The 15858-nt window shown below is 34.9% G+C and overlaps 1 protein-coding gene across 3 annotated transcripts; it reads left to right on the forward strand.

Annotated features, from left to right (window-relative positions):
- Window positions 1–486: 486 nt before the first annotated feature.
- Window positions 487–14370, forward strand: LOC140822636 (general transcription and DNA repair factor IIH subunit TFB1-1-like). 3 transcript variants are annotated; one of them, XR_012116012.1, is made up of 20 exons: window positions 488–736; window positions 2228–2306; window positions 2710–2768; window positions 2892–2955; window positions 3096–3222; window positions 4115–4190; window positions 4465–4557; window positions 5538–5582; window positions 6366–6422; window positions 9373–9528; window positions 9648–9713; window positions 10058–10181; window positions 10906–10962; window positions 11041–11168; window positions 11236–11427; window positions 11540–11653; window positions 11823–11900; window positions 13328–13375; window positions 13460–13528; window positions 14189–14370. XR_012116012.1 is itself a non-coding variant. In XM_073183456.1 (18 exons), exons 1-17 carry the CDS (start codon window positions 659–661, stop codon window positions 11859–11861), a joined length of 1554 nt encoding a protein of 517 aa, XP_073039557.1. In that variant the 5' UTR covers window positions 487–658; the 3' UTR covers window positions 11862–11900; window positions 12008–12164. The 3 variants fall into 3 exon arrangements, 2 of the variants coding, with proteins under 2 accessions (XP_073039557.1, XP_073039548.1); XM_073183456.1 differs by lacking the exons at window positions 13328–13375; window positions 13460–13528; window positions 14189–14370 and adding an exon at window positions 12008–12164 and having other exon boundaries at window positions 487–736; XM_073183447.1 differs by lacking the exons at window positions 13460–13528; window positions 14189–14370 and having other exon boundaries at window positions 13328–13376.
- Window positions 14371–15858: the final 1488 nt, after the last annotated feature.

Consider the following 15858-nt stretch of genomic DNA (forward strand, 5'->3'; position numbering starts at 1 on the left):
CAAATAAGGTTGTTTCGATTCTATATGTGGGACATGTGGACACGGTCTTACATGGTTTGGATTGACAAAATTCATATATATATGTGATTTTAAAAAAATTAGTAGACCTCGTATATATGTGGTTAAATTTGAGTCTTTGATTCTATCATAAAGTAATGTCCTTACATATAAGATGAAATCGACCATATGAAATTGATTTTCCATAAATAATCAATGGTTTGATAAATATAAAATTAATAATATTATTTGATTTAATTGATAAATAATAGTTCGTTTGATTATTGATTAAATTTTAAATTATCATTTTGTTGAAGATTATATTTTATTTAAAATAGTGTAAAATTAATAATATTATTTGATTTAATTGATAAATAATATTTTAAATTATCATTTTGTTTTAATAATTTGATTATTGTGAGATAAATAATTAGTAGATATATAAATAATAGGACAAAATAAACATGACACACCGACTTATATATAAACCCTCAATCCGTTGCCAGATCGGCAACGCCGTGCCTTCATGGATTCTCCCCGGCTCATGAACGCTATCGAAAACCTAATCCTCTGCGGTAGAACTTTCAATCGGCAAATGTTGTAGATATCCGTTCGTTGGTTGAATCATTGTCGCCACCGTTGGATTGGATGCATCCCTGTGATGGATGCGGAGGTAATGAAACGTGCTAAGTACAAGTCTTCTGTCAAGGACCCCGGTGTTCCTGGCGTTCTCAAATTGGTGATGAACCCTTACTTTAATTTTCCATGTTTTATCTGATGCCTGGTTATAATAGTACTCGTATTTGATTTTGAGTTCTGCTGTTTTATCAAATCAATGGTCTGCATGTAATGGGTGACGAGTGACACGAACGACAGTTTCTCGCCACATTTCACGAAGCTTTCTTTCTTACCATTTGTTGCGAGTTACACGATGAAGATCAAGTAAATGCATTTGGTAGAATGAGTATACTTGGTTGGTATCGCGTGTTTAAACTATTGATATTCTTCTAAATGGGAGAAATTGATAGGCCCAACATTCGTCCTAAAATTAGTCCTTTCTTCATCATTATATCCCTTCTTTCAAATCTTCTTGAGGCTTTGTCTCCTCAAACTGTTGTGGCTTTTAATTCAAATTCTGACTTTAAATTTCCGGTCTCAACATATTAATTGGTAATAATCGGTGCTCACTGAGGAATTCACCAAATTAAATCTATAAGTTGGGCAAAAATTTCTTCAAAAAATTTAGTGAAATGAGCTAAATCAACAATTTGGATATGCTATCAGAAATTTGCAAATTGGGGAAAAATATTTGATGGAGGTTATTGATGTTCTATCTATTTTACTGTCTATGATTGCAATTAAACTCTTGGAAAAATTATGGTAACCAAACCAGATTCTATCCCGAAGTTTTCTAGAAACTATGGATGCTCATAACTATTCGAAAGTGGAACTTTCTAATGAAAGAGCGCAAATTGAAACTAAATGTTTTCTGCATTGTATTGCATCACCCAGCTTGCGCCACGCAGACTCATTAATTGGTCAAGTGCTATTTTAAGTTACATTTCAAGGTGAAACCATCACGTATAGCACTGTAGCTCTAGCACATCATAGAGGCCACAGTCAAGACCCCATCATAGCAAATTGGTGCAATCGTAGAATCCATGGAGGCAAAAACAACACTTTATGGTTGTGTTTGGTCAATTGTTGTCTGGATAGACAGATAGATAGATAGATAGATAGAGATAGACATAGAGAGATAGGGAGTGGTAGAGAGGGGGAGAGAGTGCACATGTGATGATAAATATCTTATTAAACAAAGCAGGAAATATTCTGAAACTTTGTCATCACTTATATAGCGAAAGAATTGTACCATCTCCTTCCGACCTTCAAGGTCGTTTTCAAGGGAGAAAAGATTGTCATTACGCAAAACTAAGATTTAACATAGGGAGAAAATTTCCCCAAATGTGGCTTGTATATTTGTGTTTCCCTTGTTCATGGCTTCCAAAGGCATCAAAAGTGCCTAAACATTTATTACAAATTCTTCAATTACTAAATTTGCAGTTGCAACACAATGGGTACTAACCTGTTCAAAACTACTTTTTATTCCCAATGGCTTTTATATAGCTATTGTCATATTTGAGCAGTTTTGATAATGCATCAAATTTTGAATCCTTATATAGTTCTTATGTCTTATGGTGTCAATATTCTTATTTTCTGTTTTTGTTTCCAGACTATGGAAAGGTTTATGTTTATGCCCAGTGATCCAAAATCATCTGTAAGGCTGAATGTGGAATTTGGAATGATTAAAGGTTCTTATATCTTATCAATTTCCTTTTCTGTTTGGACCCCGAGATAGTTTCTTCTGAATTATGGTTTTGAGTTTTGTTATAATGCTCTGGTAAACCATCCTCATGTAGTGGAAAAAATAATGAAGAATGAATAATCAAAGATCCTTATGTTTGGTTGAAAGATTTCTTATAGATTTGAGTTATTTGTTCCAGTCCATGGTATTGAAAATTTCAAATCTACAGATCGCGTTCCGTCCTTTTAAAAGAAAAACGCGAATCATCTTTAAACCATGTTAAAAAAACTAAAAAGTACAAATGGATTGAAAATCCGTTCTCTCCAACTTAATTGTGCATCCATTGTCTCGTTTTCCATTATTGAAGTGCAACAATGCCGCCTTTAATTATCTCCATTTGCAAGTTGCAGGACACAAATTTACCAAGGAGGGTGCTAAGCAGGCCCTACTGAATCTTACTCAGGACCAGGTTTGTTATAATTTAAATATCCGATTCAATTTGAGAATACTATTTAGTACCTTGGCAGACTGAATATTACCATCGACCTTGGTTTTTATCTAATTTACAAGCACACCATTTGTGTTGTTTCAGGGTGGAAATTATATTCTCGAGTTCGATAATTTTCCGGATCGTGATGTATGTCGGGACTTTGTCGGTGAGTTACAATCGTGGTTGAATATGTTAAAGGGACTTACATCTGAATTACTCTGTTAAGGAGTATGGGATTCATATATCCGATGATTGTCAAGCAAGCCTATGAACCTGACACATTGGTAACTGCTTACTTATATGCAGCCACTGCCATTGCATTTCACAGTGAAGCTGGAGGAGTGACCTCTGATAAGTCCACGGCATCAGTTGGTACTGAACAACTTAGCACATCAGAAATGGAGTGTCGAATTAAGCTACTTCAGGAAAACAGGTGACCACATTTTTAGAAAATTTAATTTAATAAGATCATTGGCATTGACATTATCTGACAAGAAAAACATTTTGGTTTATTTGGTTCTTAACATATATATCTTTGAGATCAAGCATGATTTCGTTTATATCCACTTATCTAAAAAAACCACCCATGGATGACTTGGCATCTAAAAGATATGATTGATTGAACTTTCAATTGGTTCCTCTGGGCAATATACTATAACTTTATCTCCTCTTCATACCAACAGAACTGATGAAGGTATAATGCTAATGAATTAAAGTGAATAGTCATATAGTAATAGTGCAGGGGGGTGGTTGACTGCATTCATTCAGATATATAGAGTCTGTTTTATTTGGTACATTTTGCCCCTGCACTGCTTTCTACCTGATTTTTTGTTTCATTCTTTTATACCTGAGTTGTATAAATATGATGTTGTATTTAGCTGGATGATTATAGTCTAAATAAAGACTTGTCTAAATACCTTCTTTTTTCACTTTGGAAACAGCTTTTTGCCCTTGTATATGGGAAGTTGTGGGCTTATAGATGCTTGCCCAATAAATAGTTGATTTATATTTCATTCCATCATATTCAAAATGTTAGCTTTGATGCTCATGAACCATTTGAAAATAATAACAGATATATTGTTTTTTGCAATTTTACAGCCATTTCATCATAATGTTTTCATATTTAAAGTAAATCTTAGGTTGGCATATTTGTGGTTATGATTTAACATAGGTTATTAGAGGTATCCTACAATTTTGGCCACACCTATTTATCATACAATGCGAACAAAAGAGGGTTGTTATCCTTGTTTATGACTTTTGCTGTTTATATTTGATAGTATGACCGGACCTATTTAATTTAAAACACTAACAAGTGTGAGTGGCAGCGAATTACAGAGACTTCACAAACAATTTGTTATTGGAGGTATCTTGACGGAAGCTGAATTCTGGGCGACGAGGAAGGTTCGCTACTGGAATTTGAAGTCATTTTTAATATTTATGAGAAATAAATAGAGATGAAAAGGAAAGGTGTAATTTTCCTTTGTTTTTATTTTCTTGTTGCCTGTTCTCAAAATCGCAAGGTGGTCAGACTTTTTTTCCCATTCTAAATTGGTTTTATGGAAGGTCACTTGTATTCTCTTGAAATAAGTTTGGTGGAAGTGATATTTAGCTGGTTTCGAGGAGCTATTGGTGGAACATCTATAATCAATATTTATTGTTTACCTGTTGAGAACAGAAATTGCTTGAGCAGAATGACAATAGACGGCCAAAGCAGTGGGTTGCTTTAAAAAATGAAATGTGGACTGTAAAACCATTATCTGATGGTCAGGTACTCTAGCTCCTTCACCACTCTTATGCTTATGTGCATGTTTGAGTATGCATTTTTATGCGTAAATAGGGTTGTCCATATCATGATGTACTTGTTTTATGTAATCAAAAGTGGATTTGCTGAGTCCAATTGAATCTTGTCATCCAAATGTTGGCCCTTAATATGATTGGATTGTGGGTTGTGCTGGTTGGTTCACACTCGATATTGTGGCCTTTTCAGCTCAACATGCATAAGCCATTTTAATGCTTTATCAATTATCACAGAGGATTGAGGTGACATGACCCATTCACATTTTTAAGCTTTTTTTATTTTTATTTTTAACGTTTTAGATTCATTCACACCCATATCCTTTCCCAGACAGAACCATCTTACTCCCTGAAAACCAGAAAAAATAAATGGAAAAAGAAAGGGATTTTGGCTGAAACTATAGAGCTATAGTTATGCATTTTACATTCTCAGGCCAATCATTTCTTCTTCCGGCATTGTTTGGTCTTCTTGATGGGCATTAGATGCTAATGTTAATGGAACATTGACATGGGAAGATTTGGTGGTCCATCATTTTCATGAGTAGAAAAGTGCTGGTGCTGGATGGCTGTGGGTGCTGGGGATATTGGTGAAATTGGAAGTTGAAAGTTGAAACTTTATTTGCTACGTATATGATATCACCCCATCGTGACAATTAATATTTGCTTTGATGGATCTGAGTTATTATAAGATAGAGTTGTTTTTGGATGATCAGTGACGGTATTTGTTTTGTTTTTGTCTGCAAAAATAAATATTGATGCAGCATATGAATTTGCGTGCGTGCGTGTGTATATATATTTTTTAAAGCTTGTTAGAACAGGCACAAGCTAATGGCTACTCAGTCTTTTTGAACCTAGGTTTTACTGCATGTGTTAAGCCATGTTCACAAGTTTCTGTAGTATTCCATTATTTCGATATGGAACTGTCAGTCTCAATTTTAATTGTTGTGTTTTCAGTCAAACAGAGTTACATTTAACCTGACACCAGAAATCATCCATCAGGTATGTTTCCTTCTTTCTTCCAGTTATTTTTTGGTTCGTTTAGCAGCAGTAAGTGAAAATATGCCTCATCCAGATTGTGTGCTCCAAGTTAAGTTCCTATACCATAGGCAACAACTGTAGTACCTTAATTCAACTCACTTGCTAGTGTTGAAATTTTTGAAGGAAAGACAATCTTAAATGGGCTATGATTGATATGGCCTTGTGTGATGCCATTATACTAAGGACAGGACTCAGGAGCGTAACTGAATGATAAAATCATGAAAACGATATCCTTTAAGAATCTTTATAATGAACATCAAGTGATAACTTTGTTTTTAAGTTTACGCCGCTCAGAAAATTCTTTCAATATTCAAATTTAAGCAACATTTTTCAGAAGAGACATGTCTAAGATATTGAATTTATATCGATCGTTTTTCTTTGGGATGATGATGATATGATTCAACAATTAGTTCATAAAATCTGACAAATCTATGAGGTTTACAGGATGCATACCCTTTCGGTTTTCTCATTTAATAAGCTTACTAATTCAGTAACCACCTTGTGTTGTCAACTCTACTTCGGTAATATAAAACTTTGGATTTTGAGTGAAATAGATGAAACAAGTCACTGACTGATGTGTAACAGGAGAAGACAAAAGTTGAAAATGTAGTTTTCTTTTATTTGCCTCTTTCTTTGTTTTGTTGTTTGTCACAAGTAAATTATAACTATGTTGAATGCTTGACATACTTTTCGCATACGCATCTGTGCTCTTTTTTAACATATGAATTCTGAATTTTTATTCAGATATTCGCCGAGAAACCAGCTGTTCGCCAAGCATATTTGAATTTTGTCCCGAGCAAGGTTAGAATACCTTGAAACTTCTGAAGATGTTTCTGTTTGCTAAATATTTTCTTGCGGTTCTTCTTAACTGACTTCTTCCTTGCACTTGTTGGTACACTAGTAAACTTTATGTTTGATGTGACGTTCTTTGCATGCCCTGTTGTAATTTTCAGTGGGTTTCCTGAACTTTTGTGCTTCATTCATGGTTCTTTTACCTGGATCTAGATGCCTTAAAATCCCATTCAACATTGTCATACGTTTTTTCAAAATCAATTTTCAAAACCCACCTTTTTTTATTTTTCTTCCTCCCATCTTCCACCAACTCATTTGCAATCAAACAACAATCCAATATATGTTTTCCCTCGGTAAATGCATTTTGAGTTTCTGACAATGTATGTGACAACACTTTTTTCATTCTTGTAGCCAACACTTTTGCTATTATTTTGTATAAGCTCGTTGTGAGGCTAATGGGAAAATGGTTGTGGAGGTTCAACGTTGAAAGTGATACGCTGTGGAAAAGAGTAATAAAGAGTAAGTATGGGTTACAATACAATGGATGGGATGCGGGGTTGGCTAAGAATGTGACTTTTAGATGTCCGTGGAAGTTCATTTCTACATCGTACCCGACTTATCACCGACTACTGAGACTAGTGGCTCAAGGGGGGACTAAAATCAGGTTTTGGGAGGATATTTGGTTGGGGGAATCATCTTTCCGGGATTTGTTCCCTTCTTTGTTTCAGCTATCTTTGGTTCGTAATTTGGCTATCTCCTATTTTGCTTCTTTTGATTCTTCGTCACATAACTTCTCTTGGGACTTGCATTTCCGTAGATCTCTCCATGAGGAGGAGATTAATCAGTTAAATTGGTCGAAGGGGTTGATGATTTTCGACAGTGGGAGGAGTATCCGTCCGGTAGGTTCACTGTCAAATCTTTTTTCAACTCATTCTTCACGAATAGTAATGGTCCACAAGATTTCAAATTTTTCAATATCATTTGGAAAATACCTATTCTGTCAAAGATTCAAATTTTTTCATGGACAGCAATCCTTGCAAAATTACTGACATCCGAGGTGATGCAAAAGAGATATCTTAATTGTTCTCTTTGTCCGAATTGGTGTGTGTTGTGTCGTAAGCATGGGGAAACACAAGATCATTTGTTTATTCATTGCAAGTTCACTCATGCGTTGTGGGCCAGGGCTTTGAAAGAGATGAGACTGGTTTGGGTTGTGCCGAAGACAACCCAAGATTTGTTTACTACGGATCTGGGATATATGCTTGGCAAAAGAGGTAAAAAATTTTGGAAAGTAGTGATCCATGGAATTAGTTGGGCGGTTTGGTTGGAGAGAAATGGAAGAATTTTTTAAGAATTAGAAAAAACAGCAGAAGAATGTTGGGGAAAAATCAAGTTCACAAAAGCGATAAAAACTTTCAGGGATTGTCTACATCAGATATTTTGAGAGATTGGTCATATGTGTATTGTTAAAAACTATTTAGTTTATGGCAGTGGATCACTAGTCCACTTCTTGTATTGTAAAATTCTCATATTAATAATATTATTATGTTTCTTATAAAAAAAAAGAAATATTTTGGACCCGGGTTTTATTTGTGTCTGTTCATACCAATAAACCGATTGTTTTCTTCATAGGGGAGCTGTCGGCCGGTACCAATTCGGTATCCTCTTGGGATATTAGATTTAGAAGAAACTTGAGTGAGTTGGAAATTGGGGAATTTATAGATCTTATGGGTATTCTTCAGTCAGTTAGAATTCAGCGAGGTGTTGGGGATTATAGGAGGTGGGTGGGGGAGTCTTCGGGTTTGTTTTCTGTTTGCTCTTTCTATAACTCTTTCTTCACACTTGCGAGGCCTTTGCCCTTTTCTTTTACTCGATATATCTGGGAAGTACCTGTTCCTTCAAAGGTACAAGTGTTTTCGTGGATAGTGGCGCTGGAAAAACTGCAAACTTGCGACTCGATGCAACGTAGATGGCCTGGCTGCTACCTGCGGCCGAATTGGTGCTGTCTTTGTAGGGATAATGAAGAGGAACAGGACCACCTACTTCTACACTGCTCATTCTCCCACAGTATATGGCTGCTTGTGATCAATGAACTGGGTTTCATGTGGTCATTTCCGCAGAAGGCAAAAGATATGTTCTACTACGAACCGGGTTGGAGTGCTGGGAGAAAACATTTGAATTCTGGTACATGATTGTTCATTGCGTTTTTTGGACAATTTGGAAGGAAAGAAACTCAAGAATTTTTGAAGAAAAATCGGAACAAATTCCTCAAGTGTGGGAAAAGATAAAATTCTCGGTTGCTACTTGGACGACTGTGCTCAAAGATTATAAAGACCTCCGAATAGCGGATTTGGTTAGGGATTGGAATTATGTATTGATGTCATAATTTTAAGTTTTGCTCTACTTTATTTAAGCTTGCGGATTGCTTATCCGTTATGTAATTTTTATTAAATTTTCAATAAAATTTTGTTTTCTCTCAAAAAAAAAAAGATTGTGATCTCTCTAGCTTTTTGACTTTAACGATCTTTATATTTCGTAGAACCTATAGAAAGAGGATTGAGCATCTACTGAGTTCAGGTTATTAAATAGTAATAATATTTAACATGTGCAATATCTGTTAATGCTTCAAAGTAATTTCATTTTTGGGTTGTGCTATTTAAGGTTCTTTCCAAAGAATCAGTTAATGACTTTGTGATATTTTATCTAGTTATATGGCATATGGACAGAAACTAAAAATTGTCATTGTTCTGAAAGTAATTTATGCGTCTGATATTTCGTGGTTAAAACACTACTATCCTCTTCAAAATGCTGCCTAGGGAAATGATAAGTGGTTTGAATAGTAAGAATCTATACTTTTCCTTTGGCAAAAGCCTTGAAGATATAATGTGGTTCAAGTGTTTGTATGTATTGCTATAACCACGAAAGTCACTAGAAAATGAATTTTACTATTTTATTCTAGATGACTGAGAAAGAGTTCTGGACCAAATATTCAAGAGCAGAATATTTTCACAGCACAAGAAATGTGGTTGCTGCTGCAGCAGAGGCTGCTTTAGATGAGGAGCTTGCTGTTTTTCTGAAGCAAGACAAGATGTTGGCCGATGAAGCTCGTAGAAAGGTCATTTTAATGAGTTAGTTTATTTTTTATTGTGCTTTAATAGACATTCTCATGCAGCATCTTGTTTCTTCGGTGATTATCTTTCGCTTATTTTGGTGACAATTTTACTCAATTTTCAGATCAGGCGTGTCGATCCAACTGTGGACATGGAAGCTGATAAAGGCGATGATTACATACATATCCCGGTACATTTGTGGCACCGATAATCTGCAATCTTATTCTTATTTCTTGAACTTGTCCATGGACATTTTTTCAAATAAAGGCTTTCTTTGACCCACTTTGCATTTAATATGTTGTTTCTGCTCTCAAGTTTATGAACAATATCTGATAACCAAAAAGATCAATACTTTTAAGAATAAGTTGTTTGTGTTATCGACATCAGGCATTTCCTTGATATTTAGTTTCCCTGTGTGTTTATTATTCTCTCTAAGCATTTTTTCCTGTGTAACTGCATGTTGGTATTCATGGCATGTTACAGTTTGATCGATGAATTCCTTATGCTCAATAAACGTACTCCATAAAAGTGTAGGATCGTGGTTTACTTAATGATGACACCAAGGATGTTTTTGATGCTCAATATGAGCCATATCGAAGATCTTTCTCACAAAATCTCAACCAACATGCAGCTGTTGTTCTTCAAGGAAGAGTTGTAGGTTGGTTTTCCAGAGCCTTCTAATGCTTATTTATCAATAAGTAAGGCTTTCGGCTTTGTGGAAGTGAAGATATTCGATGCAACTTGAAATTCTTAAATAATTTTCTGGTCCGTGAGAGTATGGCCTTATTTGTTGCTTTTGATACCTGTTAGGAGCTGAGGTTATTATTTTCAGCAGTCCGGAAATTTTAGAGAGTCTAGAGACATCATGACATGTTTTGTTTGTGCAGATCCCGTAGGTGTTGAACCTAATGCTTTAATAAGGGCTAGCTATATTTTATGAGATGTGGATGTTGTTTGTTGATGGCAAGACTATTGTTATTTATCCAAGTCTTACCCTTGGAGAATCTAGAGCTTTTTTGGTAGTGTTGGTGAATGGTGAGTGAATGTGTTTGTGTATACGGGAGCATGTGCTTGTGTTAGTCTGCTTTGCAGCATCTCATTGTCTGCTATAACTTATTTAATATGGTGCTTATTCATATAATTTAATCAAATTTTGTTTTATATCCATTAACAACTTCAGGCTTGGTTTTGTTGCAAATTCTGCTACTCATCTGTTGTTCATTCATTTTATATTGCAGCCACCGATATAAGAAGCCAAAGCAGTTTGTTTATTATCCAATAAAATTACTTCATCGTGTTTAGATCTTACTTTGTACCATTGCTGAAATATAGGACAGCCTGACTTTTTTCTTTTTTTTTTTGTTTGAACAATCTGATAATAGATGTTGGTCTAGGAGACGCAAGGTCTGTTGCTGAAGCCCTCATCAGGACAAAACAAGGTTGCTATTGCCAGGGTTTCTTGGTTTCCATTTTTATATGCGACAAGTATGTTTGTTGACTTGTAACTGTATTTGCAGTTGAATTGGCTAATGACTTATCTGATAGCAATTTGGATCGAGAACGCTCAGACAGGATTTCTCGAATGACTGAGATTGAGGATCTTTGGGGGCCTCAAGACCCTTCAGTTGCACCCCTATGCATAAAGGTTTGACCTTTTTTGGGATTTGCATTAGAAACTAATTATTTTCTAATTTCTTGATTTCTTTATGCAGGATCCTCGGGATTACTTTGAATTTCAACATGCTAATGCTCTAGAACCATTGGGAGATGCAAGTTCAGGTGCATATACAGTATTACGTAGTGTCCGGTCCAGTGAAGCCTATGATTCCTTAAGGGAACTCGTATCTAATGTTAGAGAGAGAGGTCTAAAAGAACCATTAATGAATCCAGAAGTCTCTTTCAAGGTATTTTTGTGCATGAACACTTTTTGACGTGGTTCATGAAGAGAGAGAGGCTTGCATACTTCACCGATGGCTGATGCTACAAAATTTTACTGCTCTGCGTTGTTGTTTATAGGTCCTTAATGTGTTGACCCAGAACATCTCTAGCACCAAGTTTAATATTGGAAAGAACCCTCATGAAAGTGTTTTGGATGGCTTGCCAAAAGTTCTTAAAGACGAACTTTTACATGTAAGCCCTGACCCAAACTTATACTTAAAAATTAAATGATTACATGCAAAATGTTTCAATTATGACATTAGTATATATATTTTTATATCAATTGAACAAAAACTTATTTTGTGGCAATTGGTGTATATCAATCCTTGGTGATGTCCGAGTAAAAGAATTTTTTTTTCAGCACTGGACGTCTATCCAGGAATTATTGAAGCACTTTTGATCGTCATACCCAGTAACAACGAAGTACCTTTATGTGAAGGTTAGTTCTCACGTTTGAAACCCTTGTATGTGCCGTTATTGAATTCTTTATAGCTAGTCTAACAAAGTATTGCAACATGTCCTGACACGAAAAATTTGTTATCGTAGCTACGATGAGCTTCTCCTTCTCTTTTCATCAGCTGGCTACCACATAATCAGCATAATGTTTTAGGCGAATAAGTTAGTGGTGCTAGGAACTTTTGGCTGAGGGAGTAGTATTTTGCCTGGGAAGAGGGGAGGGATTTCCCCTGGTTTTGTATGCTCCTGACTGTTGAAACCAAAAGAGAGTTATGACAGGTTGAGCCTCGGCGTGACTTTGAACCTCATGAAACTAAGGGTGTGCAATTAGGGATGTAAATGATCCAAACCAAACCAAACCAACAGTAGTAGGTTTGATCTTGGCTTGTTAAGATTATTCGAGCTCGATTCGAGCTTCTATTTTCAGGCTCGAGCTCGGTTTGTATTGAAATTACTAAGCTCGAGAAGAGCTCGGCTCGTTAAAAGTTTGTTTACCATGTTAATCAAACCTGACTCGATCTTGATTCATTAATAGCTCGTTTGTCATGTTTAACAAGCCCGACTTGTTTTCGAGCTTGTAAAGCATAGAATTGAGCTCGAGTTTGAGCTTTATTCGAGCTTGTTAAAAATTAAATCTATCTATGAACTAATTAAATCAGAAATAAAATATAAATTCATTCATAAATAACCAAAACGACAAAAATAACAACTAAAAAAACATAAACTCATTATATTATTGATCAATATAAATTCATTATATTCAATTTAATATAATATTTAGGATAATAATTTGTAAAGGTACTCAACGTGTATATGACTTGGTGATGTGAATTTTTTGGGGAAAAAAGAATAAGTTGGTGTATTTCTGTTAATTTATTATGTTTTAAAGAACATTTTAGTATAATGATATGCAAGATAAAAAAATGTAATTGTGACTGTGGTGTACATTCATCTTTTTTACAACTATGTTTTGTGTTTAATTCCTTCCATTGACATTAGTACTAATATTTTTATTTGTCAACTCAACAAATGAGCCAAGTTCGAGCTTTCGAGCCACATAAACAAGCCGAGCTCGTGCTCGAGAGCCTATTATCGAACATGTTTGCGAGCCTATTATCGAACGTGTTTGCGAGCTCACAAGTCGAATATCCTTAGGCTTGAGTATGGTTTGATTAAATTTTCGAGCTCGAAATCGAGCTTGAGCTTGGCTTTGTATGATTAACAAACGAACTTAAACAAGCTTTTTATCGAGCCGAGCTTCGAATAGCTCGCAAACGGTTTTGTTCATTTACATCTCTATGTGCAATATAGTTTTACAGTTGTTTCTTTGATCTCATTCCTTCAATTTAGATTTTGATGAAATTGTAGTGAAAAACGATGTTTGTTATTCCATTGTCATTCCTTCGTCAGGTAGCTAGATTGAAAGATGCAATGTCACAAGTGTATCCAAAGCTGCAGGTACCTTCAGTTATTTTAGATGTGTTGACTTTCCGATGCATTCTGCATTGCCTTTATGACTGCTAAAATTTCATCTGGTAGCAGGAAATTAAGGTATCTGTTCAATCGGATTTCAGGCATCAAGTTTCACTTCTCGTTCAGCCAATGCAACAGGTATAGTACTATCTCCCCAATGAGGTTTCATTAAGATTTTCGTGCATAGAGTACAACTTTTGCAAGAGTAGTGAGCTAATTGAAATAAGATGTACTGGGGGAACCAATCTCCAACTCCATTCTCTTTTATTTTTTGTATTCTGTGGTTGGATGTGGATAGATGAAGATCTGAGAATCTGGTTTAAAAACATGACATATCTGATGAACTTATAACTTGAGGATGCTATGAGCAGTTGATAAATGGGAAGAAGCCCTCCGATGTGTTTGTCACAGCAAAACTCAAACAAATTTAAAAACCACTAGTTATAAAGGAACTTGCAATAGGATTGTAACTTTTTTTCACTACATCTGGAGTAACCTTTATACCTTCATCTTTTCCCTCCTACTCAGATGATGATATATATATCTACGTGCTCAGTACTCTAGTTTAGAATCAGTAAATGCCATCATTTTTTCATTCAAGTTGTGACTATGAGTTCCATGCTATTATCCCTTGCATTAAAAACACTTGATACATGATAAGAGAGAAGATGAAAAACACATCCAAGGCTCTGTGTATCTGCTTCACTTGCAATTTCTGAAATGTCGTCCTAAGCATTTAATGCCTGCATTGCTGTGTCTCTCGGTTGAGTGCAATTTATGTGCAACTTGTTGGTTCAGGCTCTAGATGCTGCCTTGACACATTATGAAGCTGATGTTCAGAAGAGACTTGCTAGGAGCGGAGAAAGACCTAACGGGATCGTGTAGTAGCAATTTTAATCTGCCATTATCAGCATTGAGATTGCATACGTAAATTGTACATTCTACAAAATTTTGTTAACCGTGTTCCTGACCAGGAAGAGAGTATCTCCATCTTTTTTTCCCAATTTCTTCGGTATGCAAACGTTGGACATAAGTTTTTTTAAAGGTTGAACACCATATGTATTTATACATGTTTCCCTGCGTTGAATTGGGAAATATCAATTATCTGTGATGTAGTGTACTCTCTCCAGATTAAAGAAAGGACATCTTGGAGAACAAATGTTAGAAAAAAAATCATGAAATTTACTGTCATTGCACGGGTAATTTTCATTTTCCTACTCTGAAATAGGAAAAAAAAAAGCTTCAACTTTAAATTGAGGATCCATTTCGTATAAAATAATGTCACGGACTATATCTTAAACCAAGAGTTTTTTTGTAATAATTCTTACTTATTCATGAACATCACATCAATGATTAAAATATTTATAACTTCTACATAAATAAAAAGCTGTGCTGCAGCTACAATATAGAATAAAGATATAATGATAAGTAAATTTACCTTCAACTATTTTAAATTGTCCAAAATGTCTTCTTAATTGTAATCGTTGCGTCATAAAATTTAATTTACTTTGGCATTTTTCGAAAAATATACTTCTAATCTAACGTTAATGCTACTTAACTGTCGATATAGGAATACTATATAAATACATTTTCATTTGTATAATTTAAATTAAAAAAATTGGAAGCCAACAATATTTATTTAATTGAAGAACGCTTGTTTGCACTTACAAGTTTCGAATAACTAAAATATCAAAAAGGCATTTCTTAATGATAAATTTTTGTATAAAATTTACAATTTAACTATTCGATATTCACATACTTTATTTCGGTCCAAAACTTTCTGATTGTGTTATAATTTAAAAGAAAAAAGAAAAAATATCTCTGACAAATTTAGATTTGGTGTCTCAATAGTTTTGTTTTTACTTCTTTTGTGTTGGGGGGGGGGAGGGGAGGGGAGGGGAGGGGAGGGAAATTACGGCAAAAATTGTATGAGATGATTTCACGGGTTATATTTGTGAGACGAATCTCTTATTTGGGTCATCCATGAAAAATTAGTATTTTTTATGCTAATAGTATTACTTCTTATTATGAATATGAGTAGAGTTGACTCGTCTCACAGATTAAAATCCGTGAGACAGTCTCACATGAGACTTACTCAAAAAATAAAATCTTTGAAATACGAAAAGTCATTTTAATTAATCCTTTTTTTCCGGAATAGTAGTTATTCATCCTTATTTTAATGTACTCTACTAGGAAAATCTTCGAAATTTTCATAAAAATACATGAGACATTTTTTTCCTCTCAACGAACATCAAAAGAAAGACCCAAATTCACTCTTTTCCGACTTCTGAAAAAAATTTCGACGATTTGAAACTTCTGCATCTAAACTTGAACCTGAGAATCTGCCAAAACAACTTTTAACGCACAAAAGACTATTTTTGAAGGAATATACATAAAATTTATTATTATTATGGTACTCTACACATTCCTCGCTCGCAGTTTCTGGATGATGTACATTGGAAGATTCA

Source organism: Primulina eburnea, chromosome 2 (genome assembly GCF_022965805.1).
Source record: "Primulina eburnea isolate SZY01 chromosome 2, ASM2296580v1, whole genome shotgun sequence".
NCBI lineage: Eukaryota > Viridiplantae > Streptophyta > Magnoliopsida > Lamiales > Gesneriaceae > Primulina > Primulina eburnea.